Genomic DNA, 16,182 nt, shown 5'->3' on the forward strand with positions numbered 1-16,182 from the left:
TTGATCATATATATTACTCACTGAAGGAGGTAGTGTTTAAGTGCAGGAAATATACTTCAACAATAAATGATGGATAATGATTTCATTAGAAAATGCATTCAGACAGAATTAAGTAGTTAAGTCTTCATTAAACTTTGAAGGTTTCTAAAAGGCACCACATTTTGAGAGTCCTTGGATATTCTTCCTCCTTTTGGTTTCTTAAAACAAATCACAACTTGAAAGAGCACCTCTAACCTTGCAGACATTTGTAATGCTCTATTCTAGGCACTTGTCTCCTGGTGAATTAACTTGGAATTAGCTAAACCATATAGCCATTTATTTTAAAAGCTTAAAAATGTGTTGCTGGAAAAGCGCAGCAGGTCAGGCAGCATCAAAGGAGAAGGAGAATCGACGTTTCGGGCAGAAGCCCTTCTTTAGGAATGAAGGGCTTTTGCCCGAAATGTCAATTCTACTTCTCCTTTGATGCTGCCTGACTTGCTGTGCTTTTCCAGCAACACATTTTTAAGCTCTGATCCCCAGCATCTGCAGTCCTCACTTTCTCCTAATTTATTTTAAAAGCCCTATTTATTTGTGGACTGCACACAGGTAGAACATTGTCCTCCACTTTTGATTCAAATCCTGCCCTGCTGATGGGATGGAAGTTTATTTGGGTGGTGAGGCAGTGTATAAATGAAATAGGTTTGAGTTTTAATTTACTGTAACTTTTGAACAATACTGTAATATCACCCCAAGAATATAACATGGCTAGTGTGGGAACTCAAGAATTCCTACTGTGAGGACTCTGCTGATTTGAATTGAACAGAAGGATAGCACAACTCTGTTACACATAACCTAGAGCAGCCTGAAAGAGAAATATGTTTCATTTTCTCATCACTGACAAAATAAAGGTGCTTTTGATGAACTAACCTTTGTTGATAATTTAATTTACTTGTAAAGCCCATTCATAATCCAAGAAATAAATGTGTTCAGCCTAATGGCAATGACATTTGGATGAACTTTCTAATCTTAATTCTACAATGAACTTTAATGAAACAAATTAAACTGATATTGGTGCTGTTAATTATCTGTATTGCATGAACAAAATCAGCTTGCCTTGGAGTAATTCGTTCAAAATAGAAAAGACTAGCATCTGATTTGGGTCTTGTCACGGGCATAGATTAAGCTGTAACAATGAACGTAATCAAACTTTTGAGTGTCACCAGTACCACAAGGTGAAACTTCACCAATCTGGACCAGAGTATAATGGTTCTGTCGTATATATCTTAACTATACCAAAGGGCTCCTTCACAACCTTCTGTTAAATGATCTGCAAAAACAATATTGTAGTTCCCTGTAGGATCTGAGCAGTTTGTTAGAAAGAGGTTTAGAACATAGAACGTTACAGCGCAGTACAGGCCCTTCGGCCCTCAATGTTGCGCCGCCCTGTCATACTAATCTGAAGCCCATCCCACCTACACTATTCCATGTACATCCATATGCCTGTCCAATGACAACTTAAATGCACTTAAACTTGGCGAATCTACTACCGTTGCAGGCAAAGCATTCCATACCCTTACTACTCTCTGAGTAAAGAAACTACCTCTGACATCTGTCTTATACCTATTTCCCCTCACTTTAAAGTTGTGTCCCCTCGTGTTTGCCGTCCCCATACTTGGAAAAAGGCTCTCCCTGTCCACCCTATCTAACCCTCTGATTATCTTGTATGTCTCTATTAAGTCACCTCTCAACCTTCTTCTCTTTAACGAGAGCAGCCGCAAGGCCCTCAGCCTTTCCTTGTAAGACTTTCCCTCCATACCAGGCAACATCCTAGTAAATCTCCTCTGCACCCTTTCCAAAGCTTCCACATCCTTCTTATAATGTGGTGACCAGAACTGTACACAATACTCCAAGTGTGGCCGTACCAGAGCTTTGTATAGCTGCAGCATAACCTCCTGGTTCCGGACCTCAATCCGTCTATTAATAAAGGCCAAAATACTCTATGCCTTCTTAACAACCTTGTCAATCTGGGTGGCAACTTTCAGGGATCTGTGTACATGGACATCGAGATCTCTGCTCATCTGCACTCCCAGGAATCTTACCATTAGCCCAGTCCTTTGCATTCCGATTACTCCGTCCAAAGTGTATCACCTCACACTTGTCCACATTAAACTCCATTTGCCACCTCTCAGCCCAGCTCTGCATCCGATCTATGTCTCTCTGCAACCTACTACATCCTTCGTCACTATCCACAACTCCACCAACCTTCGTGTCATTCGCAAATTTACTAACCCACCCTTCTAAGCTGTCATCCAGGTCATTTATAAAAATGACAACAGCAGTGGACCCAACACCGACCCTTGCGGTACGCCACTAGTAACTGGACACCAAGATGAACATGTTCCATCAACTACAACCCTCTGTTTTCTTTCAGCAAGCCAATTACTGATCCAAACTGCTATGTCTCCCACAATCCCATTCCTCCGCATTTTGTATAATAGCCTACTGTGGGGAACCTTATAGAACACCTTGCTGAAATCCATATACACCACATCAACCAGTTTACTCTCATCTACCTGTTTGGTCACTTTGTCAAAAAACTCAAGATTCGTTAGGCACGACCTACCCTTCACAAAACCGTGCTGATTGTCCCTGATCAGATTATTCTTTACTAGAAGGTTATAAATCCTATCTCTTATAACCTTTTCCAACACTTTACCAACAATTGAAGTGAGACTCACTGGTCTGTAATTATCAGGGTTGTCTCTGTTACCCTTTTTGAACAAGGGAACCACATTTGCTATCTTCCAGTCCTCAGGCACTATTCCTGTAGACAATGATGATTTGAAGATCAATGCCAGAGGCTCAGCAATCTCTTCCCTCGCTTCCCAGAGGATCCTAGGATAGATCCCATCTGGCCCAGGGGACTTGTCTATTTTCACACTCTGCAGTATTTCTAATACCTCTTCCTTGTGAACCTCAATCTTTTCTAGTCTAGATGCAAGTATCTCTGTATCTTCCTCGCCAACATTTTCATTTTCTGTAGTGAACACTGTCAAAAAATATTTATTTAGTGCTTCCCCTATCTCCTCTCATTCCACACATAACTTCCCACTATTATCCTTGATTGGCCCTAATTTAACTCTCGTCATTCTTTTATTCCTGACATATCTATGGAAAGCCTTAGGGTTAACCCTGATCCTATCCGCCAACAACTTCTCATGTCTCCTCCTGGCTCTTCTGAGCTCTCTTTTTAGGTCTTTCCTGACTTCCTTGTAACCCTCAAGCGCCCTAACTGAGTTTTCACATTTTGTCCTAACATAAGCCTTCTTCTTCTTGACCAGGGATTCCACTTCCTGAGTAAACCACAGCTCATGTGTTCTATACCTTCCTCCCTACCTGACAGGTACATACCTATCTAGGACACACAGGAGCTTTTCCTTGAATAAGCTCCACATTTTTAATGTGCTCATCCCCTGCAGTTTCCTTTCCCATTCTACGCTTCCTAAATCTTTCCTATTTGCATCGTGATTTCCCTTCCCCCAGCTGTAACTCTTGTTCGGTGGAGTACACCAATCCCTTTCCATCACTAAAGTAAACCTGACAGAATTGTGAACGCTGTCGCCAAAGTGCTCACCTACTTCCAAATCCAACACCTGGCCAGACTCGTTACCCGGTACTAAATCTAAAGTGGCTTCGCCCCTTGTAGGCCTGTCTACATACTGTGTCAGGAAGCCCTCCTGCACACACAGGACAAAGACTGTCCCATCTATAGTATTCGTACTGTAGTGATCCCAGTCAATATTTGGAAAGTTGAAGTCCCCCATGACAACTACCCTGCCTCTCTCACTCCTATCGAGAATCATCTTTGCTACACTTTCCTCTACATCTCTGGGACTATTCAGAGGCCTATAGAAAACACCCAGCATGGTGACTTCTCCTTTCCTGTTTCTAACCTCAGCCCATACTACTTCAGTTAACGAGTCCCCAAACATCCTTTCTACAACTGTAATATTGTCCCTGATCAACAATGCCACACCTCCCCCTCTTTTACCATCTTCTCTGTTCTTACTGAAACATCTGAATCCTGGAACCTGCAGCAGCCATTCCTGTCCCTGTTCTATCCATGTAATGGCCACAACATCGAAGTCCCAGGTACCAACGCACGCTGGCAGTTTATTTCAGATGCTCCTCACATTGAAGTACACACACTTCAAACCAGTTGCCAGTGTCAGATACTTGATTTGGGAACTCCCTACTCTCATCCTCTTCTGTACTTGTCCTACAATTTTGATTCCCATCCCCCTGCTGTATTAGTTTAAATCCAACCAGAGGTACTTCTCTGGTTTAGATGAAGACCATCTGCTTGTAGACATCCCACCTACCCCAAAAAGAGCTTCAATTATCCAAAAACCCAAAACCCTCCCTCCTGCACCATCCCTGTAGCCACGTGTTCAACTCCTTTCTCTCCCTATTCCTCACCTCATTCGCACATGGTACGGGCAGCAAACCAGATTTCTCTTCCATTTGGGGCTTATAAGAGCTGAATGTGGGGGATTTTTATTCTTTCTTTGGATGAGGGCATCACTGGCTGGGTGAGCATTCATTGCCCATCCCTCAACCCAGCTGAGAGTCAACCATGTTGCTGTGGGTCTGGAGTCACATATTGGCCAGAGTCTGGATTAGAGAAAAGCACAGCAGATCAGTCAGCATCCAAGGAGCAGGAAAATCAGCGTTTCGGGCAAAAGCCCCTCATCAGGAATAGAGGCAGGTTGCCTGCAGAGTGGAGAGATAAATGGGTGGGGAGAAAGTAGCATAGAGTACAAAAGGTGAATAGGGTGGGGATGGAGGTGATAGGTCAGAGAAGAGCGTGGAATGGATAGGTGGGAAGGAAGATAAGTTGGTAGGACAGGTCATGAGGGCGGTGCTGACCTGGAAGATTGGAGCTGGGGTGAGGTGGGGGAAGGGGAAATGAGGAAACTGGTGAAATCCACATTGATGCCCTGGGGTTGAAGTGTTCCAAGGCAGAAGATGAGGCGTTCTTCCTCCAGGCGTCGGGTGGTGAGGGAGTGGCGGTGGAGGAGGCCCATGTCCTGCATGTCCTCAGCAGAGTGGGAGGGGGAGTCCAGACCAGGTAAGGATGGCAGATTCCTTCCCCAAAAAACGTGAATGAACAGGAGGGTTTCTCTCTGACAATCAATTCATGGTCATCATTAGATTCTCCAGTTTTGTTTTGTTACTTAATTCAAATTCTACCATCTGTCCTGGTGGCATTCAAACCCAGATCTTTCCTGGGTCTGTGTATTAACAGTCCAGTGGTAATACCACAAGGCCATCGCCTCCCTGCAGGAATTTAACCTTAATGTTTCTCAGAACTATAATGGCCTGATCACAAAAATGGGTCATTTTAAGGTGTTATCGAGTGCTCTGATCTTTGAAACATTGTTTACTATCTTACCCTTTAATGCAAAATCTTTCAAACTGTTTCTGCTAACAATCATTCCTTATACCCTTTATCAGATGTTTCTTTAGGGAGCATTACACTGACCTAGTAGACTAGCGAGACAGATTACAATCTGAATAGTTTTCAAGGATTTAAACACAAAATACATAACAAACTACTTGAATGGCCTGCTATCATTTAGCTAAAAAATTTGGAAGTTGCAAAACTGCAACAGTAATTAAAATCAACATTTTGTTGCAGTGCATTTTATGTCAGAAAAAGCTGTCAGTACTTTGGGTAAGTTCACTGAAGCTTTCCTTGAATTCTGCCTTTTCTTCATTGCCTGAAGAACTCTTGTCCTCATACCATATCACATGATTCACAAATGACCAATTCTGAATGAGCATCCCCTTGAGTTTAATTAGAGGTACTGCAGGCTTCATAAAGCAACAGCCATCTAGAATAAAGTAATAATTTTGCCAAGTAATGTCTGTATGCAATGGAGAAATTGGAACCAGGGTGCCTAAATGGATGCTGAGCAACAGTTGTGGAAGTTAGGAAAGATGACTAGAAGCATGGATGATAAAAGGATGTTTTGTAATATAGACTTTTACAATCAAGGGATTTTAAGGTGCTGAGGGTGAGAAAGGGAAATGTCACAACTAAAATCTTTGGAACAGGAAAATGATATGTGTCCAGCAGTACAACATTAGAGAGGAGAGGCTGGGATGAGAAGCTGTCGATGTTTGGAGGGTCAAAAACCAAGGAGTCTTTTGTCAGGGGTCACAAATTTTAAATTTGATGAACTGGGGGCCGCGGTAACAGTGAATGTTGTGGTGAATTGGACCTGGAAGTAGGCAGCACAGTTTTGGACAAGTTAGAGCTTATGAAGTGAAAACAAGAAATGCTGGAGATCACAGCAGGCCAGGCAGCACCCATGGAGAGAGAACAAGCCAACATTTCAAGTCTAGATGACTCTTCGTCAGAGCTTGTGAAGGATGATGCTTGAGAGGATCAATTGGAGCAGTTGCAGAGCAATGACAAAAGCGTGGGTAAGCATTTTAATGGGAGTGGAGTAAAAACAAACCTGGTCAATGTTGCAGAGGTGGAAACACACAGTAGAGGATCGGATTCTGTGGTGATCAGATACTGCAGTTGACTTGGATAACAAGCAAAGGGTGAGGGGATGTCAGTAGCAAAGAGCTTTTGGCTGATAGTGTCTGAATAAAATGATTTCCATCTTGTCATCCTTGGTAAGAGAGGGATAGTTGCCAGAAATGAAGTTCTAGTCTCATCTACAAATTAATGTCAGGCAGCAAGGACAGACAAGATGGTGGAAAGAGAAGCTGGGTGATCACAGTGGGTTTGTGGAAACTGACTCTAAACAAAGGGCAGTTTGACAGTGAACAAATGAAGGAGGCCAAGGATGGAACTTGGAGTACTCAAGGACAGGCAGAGAGAAGTTGCTCACATTTTGCTGGCTGTGATTAGACAGCTATTAGCGGCACACACAAGGAGAGGTTTAGCTGAAGGGGACTATGGAAGAGAGGCAGTTGAACACATTGAAGAGGCCAATGAATGATACTGAAATATAGCAACCACAAACGATGCATTGATTTGAATGGGATGTTACTGGAGTAGTGAGTACATCATTGGGAAATGCTAATACTTTTGAGGGGAGGGGTGGGGTTTGGAGATAAAATGGAAGGTTTGAATCAACTGTAGCGTTTGTTCATGCTTTTTCATTCATGCTTCGACAGTTTTCAACAATAAATTATTTTTCTAACTTGATTATATCTAAACAAGAGGGACAATTATGGAGTTTTCAGCTGTAAAACAATCTCGTTGACATTGCGGTATAGGTACATTAACATATACCTGCTCAGAAGATGAGAATGAAATTTATTTGTGTGATATTCCAACAAGAGAATTACCTGGTTGGAATTATTAAAATAGAGATATATGTTATGCCATCATTTTAGTAATTTACATTCAAAACTGGAGCAACAGTTTGTAAATATCATAGAGTCTACCCTTGTAGGAGTCAATAATATTTGTAAGCCACTTTTTTTGTGCTGGCAGATGTATATGTAAAGGACACTAGTTATTCTAATGGACGAGAGTTATTCCAAAACAAAATATTTTATATTTACCACCATAGACTTAAACAGACAAACATCTCCTCCATCTGCATTTACACTCGCAGCTACTGCACTTGAATGATTTTTTCTGTGTGTTTCATTGCAACTAATTCATTGCTTCAGACTTCACATTGGTATTTCTTTCAGATGGTTCAAATAAAGTTCAATGCTATCTTTATCCCGCGTCCAAACCTTTATTTAGTCTTCTAACCTGCGCAATAGGGGAAGCCTGTCACTCGCAATTTTTAAGATTCGATTCCCTACAGTATGGAAACAGGCCCTTTGGCCCAACCAGTCCATACCGACCCTCTGAAGAGTAACCCACCCAGATCCATTTCCCTCTGACTAATGCACCTAACACTATGGGCAATTTAGCACGGCCAATTCACCTGACCTGCACATCTTTGTGACTGTGGGAGGAAACGGGAGCACCCAGAGAAAACTCATGCAGACACAGGGAGAATGTGCAAACTCCACACAGACAGTTGCCCGAGGCTAGAACTAAACCTGGGACCCTGGTGCTGTGAGGCAGCAGTACTGATCACTGAGCCACCGTGCCTCCCCAGTATTTTTTTAAATAAATTTTTCTCATGTTAATTAGCTTTGAAGTCACTGAACGATGGGTTTGCTACATCCTCTTCTGATTTTACTTGAAATTTTATGGCTGTTCTCCTTTCATAGCTCCACTGAGAGACCAGGAGAGTGCTTACAGAGGTTCAGGGGACACACTACTCCTCAATTCCTTTTAATGATTTCAAATGCTTGTCAGCAATAAATACTCAGAGACAGGAAATAGCACTTGAGTAAATTATGAGACAACTTTGTTACCCAGATACTCCACTAGTGGGCAGTGTTTGGGCCTCATTCAAAAGTTAGAGTAAGACCTATTGAGGCATGTAAATGGGAGACAGGTCCTCAAATTGTTGTAGACATTTGGAACTGTCTTTCACTACAACAATGAACACCAAAATCAATTGTTCACTTTAAACCAGAGATTGTGGGGTTTTTTTAGCCAAAGGTATTGTGAGATATGGAATAAATGCAGGTATATGGAGTTAGGTCACTGATCAGCCATGACCTTAACAGAATGTTGGAACACGTTTCAAGGAGCGCATGCAGCTTGTGGAGTAAGACCCTTATTTTCAGACTTTAGTTGCTGTTGCTGTCTCGTAATAGAATATTGGAGCAGAAGCAGGCCCAGTCGGCCCTTTAAACTGTTCCCCGTTCAGTGTAATTAAAGTTCATCTCAAAACCCCCGTCCCACTTTCTCCCCATACCCTTTGTTCACTTTAGCCCTAAGAGCTACAACAACTTTTTGAAAACATTTAATGTTTTGGCCTCAATTGCTTTCCGTGGCAAAGAGCTCCACAAGCTCACAGTCTGTGAAGAAATTTCTCCTCACCTCAATCCTGTGTGGCCTAACCCATATCTCCGAACTGTTCCCCTGATTCCGTAAGCGGGACTCCCCAATCATCGGCAATATCCTTCCTGATTTATCCTGTCTATTCCTGTTCAAATTTTATAGGTTTCTATGAGGTCCCTCCTCATTCTTCTAAACTCTGGGAATAAAGTCCTAACAATTCCAGGAATCAGTCTGGGAAACCTTTGTTTCACTCCCACCATAGCTAGAGCATCCATCCTCTGATAAGGAGACCAAAACTGCACAGAGTATTTCAGGTGTGGTTTCACCAAGGCCCTGAACAATTGCTGCAACACATCCCTGCTCCTATACCCGAATCCCATCGCTATGAAGGCCATTTATTGTCTTCACTGTCTGCTACACTTGTATGTTTCCTTCCAGCAGCTGGGCTACAACAAGTTTCATTACAGCTCCCAATTTCCCAATCTGTTACCATTCAGATAATAACTTGCCTTCCAGTTTTTGCTACTAAAGTGGACAACCTATCTATTTAACGGCTTCTGTCAGCTAAAAGCACCAAGGCAAAGTTGCATTCATATGCCAAGTCTGATTTTAATTAGTAAAAGTTGCCTTTGAATATCTTAAGTAAGTGCAGGAAAGTTTGCAACATCCGGTTCTGACAATGAAAAAGGGCTGGCGTAGATCAGAAATGGAGGGGGGGGCTGCAAACTTTTTTTATTCTTCTGTTGCTAGGGCAGTCCTTTGGGATTGTCTGTTATGCAATTTTAGTTTTAGGGGTGTGGGTGAGTATGCAATATAACATAGTTTGCAAAATGTTTGAAACATTTTTCTCATCATATTTCATGTCTACAGATCCGAACATCGATTCAGGAACTGGTATGTCCGAGAAGACCTTTCAACTGGATACGACACATTATAATCGGAACAATCCTGCTAATTTTAGACAACCTTCTTGTGATATTTGTTCCAAACATTCGGGACATTTTTGGGTTTATAGGTAAGCTCATGGGTATCACTGCGTAACTGGCATTACGTTATTGAAAAATAGAACAGTACTGTACAGGCCCTTTGGCCCTTGATGTTGTGCCGACCTTTTATCCTACTCTAAGGTCAGACTAACCTACATACCCTTCAATTTACTAACATCCATGTGCCTATCCAAGCGTTGCTTAAATATCCCTAACGTCTCTGACTCCATACCCAGCAGCACATTCCATGTACCCACCACTTTCTGCATAAAGAACCTACCTCTGACATCTCCCTAAACCTTCCTCCAATTACCTTAAAAATATGCCCCTCATGACAGCCATTTCTGCCCTGGGGAAGAGTCTCTGACTATTCACTCTGTGTGTCACATCATCTTAGACACCTCTATCGAGTCACCTCTCACTCCTCTTCACTCCAATGAGAAAAGCTCCCTTAACCATTCTTCTTTCGACATGCCGTCCAGTCCAGGCAGCATCCTGGTAAAGCATGAAGATGTTTAATCTTGATGGTTTTTCTTTATTCTGTGTTCTAGGTGCATCTGCAGCAACAATGCTTATCTTCATCCTCCCGTCAGCCTGTTACATCAGACTTGTGAAGAAAGAATCAATGAAATCCATGCAAAAGATTGGGGTTAGTAAATGATACAAGATTACGAGCTAAAATTGTTTATGACAAATTTCTTAGGGTAAGCTTTGAAGTCGTGGGTTGCACAGACCAATATTTCAACATCTTGAAACATGTTTTCTGATATTTATGACCATAATTTAACTTCACATCTCGCCCACTGTCGTAAAAACATAGCAATGCAAGTAGACCTTTTAGCCCCTTGATTCTTTTTCTGCTACGCAGAATCCCTACAATGTGAAAGCAAGCTATTCAGTCCATCAAGTCCACACTGACCCTCCAAAGAGCATCCCACCCAGACCCACTGCCCTACCCCGTCCCTCTAACCCTGTATTTCCCACGACTAACCCACCTATTGTTAGTTCAGTGACACTGTAACAACTTTTCTTTTCATTTGCTGTCCATACCATTCTTCAGGTATTTATTATCTTCATAAATCATTAACAGGCAGGTACTTGTGCTCAGAAACGTTAGTGGGCTATTGTGCCAGCAATGTTCAACAATACAGGACACTTCCATTTGCCCAAGTGTTGATCCAGCTCCCAAAGCCTGGGGATAATAAAGGAGATGGTTAACAATGATGCCATCTGGAAGTCCACAAAGGGGAAGTGGGGTGGCAAGGTGGCTCAGTGGTTAGCACTGCTGCCTCATAGCACCAGGGACCCGAGTTCAATTCCGACTTTGGCCGACTGTCTGTGTGGAGTTTGCATATTCTCCCCGTGTCTGTGTGGGTTTCTTCCGGATGCTCTAGTTTTGTCCCACTGTCCAAAGATGTGTAGGTTAGGTGAATTGGCCATGCTAAATTATAGGTTAGGTGCATGAGTTATGGGTAAATGTAGCATAATAGGGGAATGAGTCTGGGTGGGATACTCTTCAGAGGGTTGGTGTGGACTTGTTGGGCTGAAGGCCTGTTTCCATACAGTAGGGATTCTAATTCTAATTGAGAATGCACACATGTTTAACTCCCTTTCTACATCCTGAAGGATCTTAAAGAAACACTTCCTGTAAGAACTAGGAGCAGAATTAGGCCATTTGGCCCATCAAGTCTGCTCTGCCACTCTGATATATTTCTCAACCCCATCCTCCTGCCTTCTCCCTGTAACCCTTGATCCCCTGACCAATCTTGTCTCTGTCTTAAGTACGCTCAATGACTTGACCTCAACCATCCTCTGCAATTATTACTTGCCAGGTGATGAATTGCTAAAATAATGAAGTGTCTCTTACCATAGACATTGGAGATTCCAAGTCTTGCACTATTTTCTAAAATGTTTAATTATAGTTGGGAATCCCACTATAATTTCTTGTTTTGTGTTGAAAAATGCAATCACTATTGATATGGTAAGCAATATGTTAAGTCTGAGTTGCAAAATGTTGTGAAATGTTAATTTTTTTTCTGTGCCTTATGTTTTCTAGGCTATGATTTTTCTTACCATTGGCATTATCTTTATGATTGGAAGTATGACTCTCATAGTCGTTGACTGGATTCACAACTCACCCAGTTCAGGTGGCCATTAATGCCACTGAGCAGAAACATTGATTTCTGCATTTTACAATCCACTCCGAAGGACAGAGACTGTGCCATTCCTCTTTCTTTCTTTCAACAGTATGATTCCAGAGATTTGAGCTAATGAAGAGTTACAACTAGCTGTTGGCTGTAGATATCTGAAGATTAGCTCTTGCAAGGGATTGCTTTGGTTGAACATAAGATGTCTTTGGATTTCACAGAGAAAATAAAATTCCGAATCATAGGATGTGCTGGGAATAAAAGCACAATACGTCAGACAAAGCATGCTTTGACCGCTGACTATAGTCAGTTTCGGAAAGTATGTACCTATTGCTCAAATATTGGAAACCTTTTTGTCTCTGAGGTTGTACATCATTTTCAAATATTACACCAAGCGTGCGCATGCATTTTCTAACTTATAAAACACCTCTGCTAGAGTTAGCCTCTTATCTTTTTAGACATAGAAATTGCATCTAGCTGCTACAACATACAGGGTTGGTAAAGTAAAAGCATCCCTTTTTTTAAACAGCTTCTTCATTTTTCAGTTTAGGATTACAATTGATTAAACGGTCTTTCGTTAGAAAGTTTTGCATGTCTGGAGTAAAGGTCCAGAACCTTGTTTTGAACTCCTTCTTTACCTCCTCCAATCCTTCGTTCATGCCAGTTACAACACCTGGAAGTAGAATCATACAATCACTATAGGCCATTCAGCCCATCAAGTCCACACTGACCCTCTGAACAGCATCCCACCCAGACGTACCCACCCTACTCTATCCTTGTATCTCCCATGGCTAATCCACTTAACTACACATCCCTGGACACTATGGGACAATTTAGCATGGCTAGTCCACTTAACCTGCATGTCTTTGGACTGAGAGGAAACCAGAGCACCTGGAGGAAACCCACACGGACATGGGGTGAATGGGAATGGGGTGGAATCGAACCCAGGTCCCAGTCATTATGAGGCAGCAGTACTAACCACTGAGCCACCGGACTAGTCATCTGTAGTCATGAATAGCCTTTCATGAATGAAAGCTGCATAAGATTTAATATAAAATTATACCTGTGTTATCTGATTTGAACTAATTAAACTTATTTCATTCTAACTTTTAATCTGTAAAGATATGCAATATGTCAGGAATCTTTTAACTTCACTGGATTATTAGTATAGCATACACATTAGTTATTACCTCTTAGAAAGGTAGAAGATTCATATCAATCTGAAATTTTGGATCATTTCACAAAATCCAGTCAAGTATGTAAGCTATTGCCTTACCTCGCCAACATGTATAAATTTATGTTTTTCTAACATTTCAAGGTCATATTTCTTATGGTGTTTTGCAAATACTCTTAAAATTGCAGAACAAGTTAAAGATTGCTTTGTCTTCCATACATAAACAGAAAGGTGTGAGAGAGTGAAATGGTTTTAAACTAGCACTAGTTATTGAGAATGTTATACCACAGGCAATGATTTCGTCAGTGTATGTATTCTTTTTATGAGTTGATGTATTTGAAATTAAAATGTATAGTATTGTTTCTGTTCAGTTGCAATTTTAAAAAAATCTCTAGGATTATCAATGAATCAGATTTAGTTTTAAACTAGCCTCTCCTTAGCATTTTAATTGTTGAGTTGTCCAGCAATTTAATTCAACTGTATTACAATACAAATATTTACTCGTTCGCACAGTACACTTTGACATCTGAATTGGCTGCCCAGAAGTTCCTCTAATCCACTATGATTAAATTCAGTGTTTGATGTACTTTGAAAACAGCATTTTTAAAAAAATGTAATATGAAAAAAATCATACTTCCTGATTTTGATCATGCTTTGAAGTACTGATAGCGCAACAAATTTCTGAGTGACTTTTGGTACTCTGGAACTTCAAGCTAGTTTATGTCTTTTCTGCATTATTGTACAAACATGTTTGTATCATGATAAAGGCTTGTGGTCATTCTGATGGGCAACAAATACTCAGCAGAAGTATCTGTATTTAACTAGCCAAAGTGGAACTTTATTTATAGATGTAGGTATGTGTGACAAGTGAATTTCCTGCTGATGAGATTTGTTCTTGTTTGAATGTTTTTGATTACTCAAATGGTGTGTCTTCACTTGAGTATTTTATGCATTGTAAATCAGGATCCCCCTGCTAAACTTGTGTAAGTTTTTGATGCCTGGTGTAACAGTCATTCTCGGCAACTTGACAGACTTTTTTTTTACACGTGTATTCAATCAAATGGTTTGTGATGTTCAGTGTCACCATTGCTGGTGCTAAGGAAGGAAGTTCCACAGTAGAAGATGTAAGAGGAGAAGTTAATATGTCCTCAGCAAAATGGGCACTGGATGTGTAGGCCCAGCTGGACAGAATTATTGATGGCATCTCAGATAAAACAGAACTTCACTCCACCAACCTCTCCTTGGGATTAGATCCTAAGGGTCTCAGAATTTAGGGCTCAATGGCACTGAGATGCTTGGCTGAGACTCGTTCAGAAATGAATTCTGCCTTTCTAGGCTGGCTTCCCACTATTTGCATTTGTCCTTGATTGATCATTTCTGTAGTCCTGGGGAAATCAGGCAGTAAGGCATACGGTATTTGGACGATAAGCACTTGAGCTAGTGGGAGAGCCATGCATAATTGACCCAGGAGTATTCAACAACTTTAAAAGAGCCTGATGAACAGTTTACCTTGAAGATCTTTTAAGGATATGCTTCAATCAGCGTTGGTAAGTTTGCCATAATATGACAACTGACTTCTTTGCTTTTCTTTTCTCATGTTTAAAATAAATGTCCCATCTTACCCTTTTCAGTAAAGCTACACTTGATCAACCATGATCTATCAAATGTCTTACCATGATTCATTTGGAGTGGTGATCAGTTCTGGTTTGTTTTATGATATAAATTATGTATAATATTCATGAAGTGGTTCGTATTTTTGTACAATTTTGTGAAGCTGCTAGCAAGATAGAAATTATGTTCTAGTTTACTGAAAATCTGTATAATCTTTCTGACTTATCATTACTGGAAAGACAGACGTAGGCTTTTTTTTGTAACAAGAAAAATTGTGAGAAAATGCATAATGCTCAATAAAGCTGCTTAAAGACATTTTTCTTTCATTTTATTTGTGCTGGAATTATGTGAGTTCTGTCTCCGAACTGGCAATCACACATATATAGCTATAAAATGATCAAGGAGAGGAGGACTGAGGGCCAATGCGCCTGTACCTCCTCTTGAATCTATATCGGATTAGTCCCAAATCTTTGCTCGTTCTCTATCATATTCAGGTGTATAACCAACTCCCTTTAGAAATTTATTACTGAAACCATTTCCATCTATGATTTCTAGATCATAATATGTGTGAAAAGAAGAAAATTTCTCCTTGCGTTCCCTCTAATTAATTATACCAATTTCATTTGTATTTATCTTTCCTGTTAAATTTGACCAAAAAACCTTTTAGAAATCCATATATAGAATATTCAGGCATTGCACAGCTGAAGGTTCATATTGAGAAGTCACATGTTAACTATGCTCGATCATATGCAGGTAGTGGGCATTAATTGGGGATTCTTGAGCACATATACAAAAGATACATTAAACTGATTGTCCCACCAACACCCTGGAGTTGTTCAGGGAGAGGTGGGCACCACAGGGAGTGGAGTGCATTATTTCCCTCTCCAACTCTATTTTGATTTAACCCCTACCCTCCCCTTCACTGTTTTGATCACACAGCATTGCCCTTTGATATGAAGGGCACTGCTTGTCACTGGCCACTCGGGTGTTTTCCTATCTTCCTGGTGGTGGAAATTGAATAAAGATTCGTGCACTTTGTGTCTTTCACTGTGTCTCACACCTGCACACACACACCATGGGTGCTGGGGAAAAAATAAGCACTACCGCAGTTAGGCGGGAGTGTGGGGGTTAATAAAAAGAGGAGGAGAAAAAATAAAATAAATGGAGAGAAGGGCATTGCTGGTCACTGGAAAAAAATAAACTGATTGTCAGGTTAGGAGGTGTATTCTTGTGTTTATCACTTTAAAGAAAAATAACAGTGTAAATATTGGCTGTGTTTCTATCATTCACCAGCTGGAGAAGAAAGTCAAACCTACCATTAGCTTAGCAAAGAATCACGAT

General features: G+C 41.0%; 1 protein-coding gene across 9 annotated transcripts in view; it reads left to right on the forward strand.

Moving 5' to 3' along the window:
* LOC140458002 (sodium-coupled neutral amino acid transporter 4-like) overlaps nt 1-15,156 on the forward strand; it is a 110,716-nt gene extending 95,560 nt beyond the window's left edge. For all 9 annotated transcript variants that reach the window (XM_072551936.1, XM_072551943.1, XM_072551944.1 and 6 more), the window contains 3 exons: nt 9,794-9,938; nt 10,461-10,558; nt 11,966-15,156. In XM_072551936.1, coding sequence (XP_072408037.1) covers nt 9,794-9,938; nt 10,461-10,558; nt 11,966-12,067 — 345 coding nt within the window. In that variant the 3' untranslated portion in view covers nt 12,068-15,156. The remainder of the gene's footprint in view (nt 1-9,793; nt 9,939-10,460; nt 10,559-11,965) is intronic.
* The last annotated feature ends 1,026 nt before the right edge of the window (nt 15,157-16,182 follow it).

Source organism: Chiloscyllium punctatum, chromosome 32 (genome assembly GCF_047496795.1).
Source record: "Chiloscyllium punctatum isolate Juve2018m chromosome 32, sChiPun1.3, whole genome shotgun sequence".
In the NCBI taxonomy this organism is placed as follows: Eukaryota; Metazoa; Chordata; class Chondrichthyes; order Orectolobiformes; family Hemiscylliidae; genus Chiloscyllium; species Chiloscyllium punctatum.